This window comes from Dendroctonus ponderosae, unplaced genomic scaffold, assembly GCF_020466585.1.
Source record: "Dendroctonus ponderosae isolate FM_Combo_2020 unplaced genomic scaffold, Dpon_F_20191213v2 Dpon_F_20191213_6, whole genome shotgun sequence".
Taxonomy (NCBI): domain Eukaryota; kingdom Metazoa; phylum Arthropoda; class Insecta; order Coleoptera; family Curculionidae; genus Dendroctonus; species Dendroctonus ponderosae.
This window is the reverse complement of record NW_026018814.1, coordinates 535,916-540,841: the sequence shown is the minus strand read 5'-3', so window position 1 is coordinate 540,841 and position 4,926 is coordinate 535,916. Positions and strand designations below refer to the sequence as shown.

The 4,926-nt window shown below is 40.8% G+C and overlaps 1 protein-coding gene across 1 annotated transcript in view; it reads right to left on the bottom strand.

The window, feature by feature from the left end:
* Positions 1–4,812, bottom strand: part of LOC109542336 (pikachurin) — a gene marked incomplete at its 3' end in the record, with an annotated part of 53,400 nt that extends 48,588 nt beyond the window's left edge. Inside the window, 1 exon segment of the mRNA XM_048667463.1 lies at positions 4,403–4,812. Within this exon segment, the coding sequence (XP_048523420.1) occupies positions 4,403–4,514 (112 nt within the window).
* Between the last annotated feature and the right edge of the window lie 114 nt (positions 4,813–4,926).

Genomic DNA, 4,926 nt, shown 5'->3' with positions numbered 1-4,926 from the left:
TAAGACTGGTTCAACTACTGGATCCCCTGTGGCCGCATAAATACGACAGTCTTAGTCGGAAAGCACGGGAGATCACTTCGCCCACTGCCTCATCGCCTTTGATAGTGTCCAGCGCAGTTGTGGGCGAAACGTCCGGAATAAATTCCCATGAAAATCATTTCTATATGTGATTTGACCGGCCGGGAAAGCCTTCATAGTCTGCTAACGACATCCTAATTTCTTGTCAGGTGCATCAAGCTTCCGGGCCAAATTTTCCCGTTGGGTTGAAACTTGCACAATTTGCTACCAAGGAAAAAACAATCTTTTCTCTTTCCTATTAAACTGCCCTCATTTTTGGGATGAAATTTCATAACGACAAATAATCCGCCCTTATTCTATCGGGCTAATTTGTTCTCAGGGGACGTTATTTCGTGCCCTTTTTTCTCATTTACTCGCCCGCGCTATTAACGAAGGGTCTTCACTAAAAGAATGCAATTAAACCCGCATGGAATGAACATTGCAGGGGTGCAAACATGCATTTTGCGTTTGTTCGGTGAATTCGATTTGAGTTGCGCTTTTTCAGACCTAACGAAGCCGAAATTTCGGAACGAAACAGCGGTTTTTTGACCTAAATCAACGCAAAGAAGCAACAGAGAAACCTAAACACGCGAAATTTAGGCACAGAACGGAGCAAAAAACACTGACAAATTTTCAGGTTAAATTGCAATAAAACCCCTTAAACGCACAAGGATGAAGGAAAAATTTTCGGCCAACATTAATTTGGGTTGCGCAACAAGAAACATTTTCTGTATGTAAATCACTAACCCGAAAGTTCCAACGCGCATTAAGGTTTCGGCAGTTTCTAGAGCCAAACACAACTTTTAACGATTCTTTAATAAGGCATCCGTGACTAGATTTTAATTAGTGCTTTGTTGGTAGGCAGGCTGCTTATTCAGCAGTGATTAAAGTTGAATTAGTCAACTGCATTTTAATTAAGAAATTAATCAAAGCAATTCATATTCTCTGGATGGTCCTACTCAGGGGCAGAATCGGTCAAGACTAACGAAAGGAATGCTTAAAAGTAGCAATTAAGAGTTTTGTGGTCAAAACATGCATAATAAATGTTTTGAACAAAGAACAAAGCTCATAATGGAAACAAAATTGCTCACTTGCGGTCTATTTTTTCATTATTTAAGAGAACATGATATACCGTTGAAACTAATGGGTTTTTAGGTCGCCTTTTCGGTAGACACGAATTTCTTCTTGACGTTTCGCAAGCAAACCACTTCTGAAGATGCAAGCCTCTCGTGCTTGCGAAACCTCAGGAATAAATTATCATCGTTCGGTAGAATTTCTTCTTGACGTTTCGCAAGCACGAGTGGCTTGCATCTTCAGAAGTGGTTTGCTTGAACAGTGTAAGCGTTCAATTCTACTGTTCTGCGGAAGAAAGAAGAAGAAACTGAACCGGGGTTCTGATGAGAACAGTGTAAGCGTTCAAGCAAACCACTTCTGAAGATGCAAGCCACTCGTGCTTGCGAAACGTCAAGAAGGAATTCTACCGAACGACTTAAAGGAAAAATTGTTTTAAAGACAAACATTTTTGAGACGAAATACCCAACAAGCAGTTTGTCAAAAAATACACCGTTATGTATAATTGTTTTTAAGTGGGTTTCGGTAGATTTAGCTTAAAGCTGTAAGCGCAATTTTAGCTGTATAAACACTGCAGACCTCTGGAGGTTTGAGAGTCAAGTTTGAGCCAAAGCATGAGTTTTTACTGTTTGGGGAAAGAAAAAACATCGCCACCGAATCAAAATCGACAAAATCTTTACCGAATTCGCCATGATTTATTTGCGCACTTTGACTACGCGATTGAACTCATCCCACTTTCCTACTACTTTTCTCCTCTCTGAAGCAATTAATATTCTCTCTGGATCGATTAATTTTATCCAAAGGTTTTGCTGGGATTAAATGGCCCTTTCGGCAGCTTAGATTTAATGAAACTCTTTGCTTTGCTGCGAATTTTCCAGGCTGAAATTTCCATGCAAGCCTGTTTTGTTTGGGCATTTGGCCCATTGTAAAGCGGTTTCAAAGGATCAAGCTGGTGAAGAAGTGCCGGTTTTAATCCTTCCAGTGGATGTCGGCAAAGGATTTTCTGAAAATTCGCCTAAACACTCAACAACACTTTTCCAGTCCAGATGTTTCTTCATCCAGTCCAGGCTCACATTTTTGCGATGCATCCATAAATCTTGCCAGCATGTTCATTAATAATGCGGGCTAGACATATCAATTTGGATGACCATCTGAAGCTCTTCGCCTGCTTAAATCGACCATTTTTTTACGCTGATGTGTTATCTATGCTAATGTCTTTGTTATTGAAGCCCCCAAAAAGGTTTCCGGTGTAAATCATGACGAAATCATTTGGAAATTTGCCGTTAAAACCCTGAAACTCCCGAAACAACGTTTTTAAAAGGCGATAGTGGCGCTTTTGCGCCTGTTTGGAGCGTGAGTGTAAAGCTTTTCGATTCTGATTTTAGAATTTTGCAAAATTTCAAGCGGTTTCCTCACATTAAAGAACTGTATGGTTTCTACTAGAACTAGGGATGGTCGGTATCTAACGTAACCGCTAAAGTAACATTGTTACAAACGTGTAACCTGGAACAGTAGTTACAGCTAGCAGATTTAACCGGTTGTTTTTGGAACCGTCTCATAAACTCGAAAAAGCGGTTTGCAACGGTACAGAACCACCGTCGAGCATCTATCTAGTTGCAGCCGTTTGCCAATTTAAACCGTTCTTTTTGGAACCGTCTCATAAAACCGAAACAGTTATGTGCACTTCGCACTAACTGCAGCCGTTTGCCGACGTTTAACTAGTTTATTATCAGTTCTTTTGTTCTTTAAGCAGGCACTTCTGACCCTTGTTTTGTTTTTGATTTTAGACTATTTTATTTTATCTTTAAGAGCTTTAGTTAAAAATTATTCTTTTAATAAACTAAATCATTATTTGGCATTACTATTTCTACCATCATCATTGCGCATGTTTAATGGAAATTTTTAAAAGTAACATGTTCCTTTTGGAACCGCATTTTGAAACCTATTACCAACGTGGAACTGGAACGTTGTAACCCTGTTACAGAAAAATAACCGTTTATCCCACCTCTAGTTAAAAGTGCCATAAAGCAGACGACTACAGATAACCATCATCAACCAGCCGTTTGCAGCTTCCTGGTTGCAACCAATGGCTGAAGTTTGGATCAGATCCACTATTTAATGCGCTTTGAGGTCTAACCTCATTTAGAGCAATTGATTATTATTTAAGCACTCGTTCTGGTCGCAAATGAGTCGAAAGCACTCTAAGCTCGGTTTCTTTGTAAAATCCATAATACATCATTAAATATGCCTGCGGTTGAATTGGCCAGACTTGCATATCTTAAGCGCGACTTTAGAAGGCCCTTTCTGCGTAAATACGGCGGAAAATTGCCATTGCAGCCTCCAAGAAGTTTTAAAAGTAACATGTTCCTTTTGGAACCTATTCCCAAAGTGGAACTGGAACGTTGTAACCTTGTTTCAGGAAAATAACCGTTTATCCCACCTCTAACTAGAACTAAGCAAAATTTAAATCTTCTGCCTCTAAATGAAAAAAGCGCAAATGCTTAGTGATGCGGTGGAATCGGAGCTTTTTGTGCACAAAATTGACAATTACAGATGTTTTCTTTCTTTAGTAGTTTATGTCAATTTTAAGCCTGCAAATCGCCATGTTCGGTGTAAAAAAAAGACCGAAAGGACACAAGATTTCCAAAGAATCAAAGCCAAAGTGACCTTCTGCTGCACGATAAGAAATAAATCAAAACTTTCTGCTCTTCTGAACTGTCTTTGCGTTTAAAATTTTGAAAAATTTCAATAGTAAATTTCTTGGCATTCAGTACTTCAAAGTTCTTCGGAAGAGCGCTGGACGATCTACTGACCAGACACACCAAAACTTTTATAAATTTCCCAAAAATCGATTAACAGACGCAATCAATCGGGACTTTCTGGTCTTTTCAATCATGAGATCTGAATTCAGTTTGAATCGCTTCTGGATTTTGGTAATATTTTTTGAAATTTAGATTCATACGCGGAATAAACTGCAACTTGGAGCTTTTCCCAACATGTTTACTTTTTGGGGGGGAATCGATCGACCAATGAAAACAACAGATGCGGTAGAACCGGAGCTTTTTGTATACCTTTTTTGTCTTTCCTCTGGTGTTCACGTCAATTTTAAGCCTGAAAAGCGCCACGTTTCCGCGCTGCTTTGCTTCTCGTCGCAATTTTTTGGTTTGAAAAACCGAAAAGACTTCAACGAATATCAGCCCACAATCTGCGCACTTTGGCCCTTTGCCGAAGGCAATAATGAAAGAATCTTAGCCAAACAGTTGTGAGAAAATACCTTGAAAAGCAGCTTCAAATTGCAATTTCTGGATCTCGTCCTGATCCTTGGCCAGTCCGGGCGCCAGCAGGAAACAGAGCAGCCCCCAAAAGGGCCCCCAGTAAGGTCGCATGTCCGTCAATGGCCCCAAAAGCCCCTAATAGTGGCGCTGACTCTATAAGGGCACATAACCACCCTGGGACGGCGCAAAACACTCCGCAACACTCACTGCACTAATTAAACCGAAATAATTCATGAATGTCTCAACTGTTGAATGGGTTCAGGCAAAAGGGCCAGTGGGGAAATTTGGATCGGACGCAACGCGTTTAGGGCCCAGCTTCCCGTCATTTACCGTACAAACACTGTCTTCTAATACGCGCACCCACGAGTTCTGATCGACTCTGGGGGGTTGAAATTGTGTTTTGCTCCCCCGCTCGTTCAATACGGGGCCGATCGAATACGAGCACGCACGCCTGAATTTCCCTGGATGGCACGAAGGTAGTGGAAATTCTTGCGACATCTGCCGATTTCGGTCGCAAACTCTC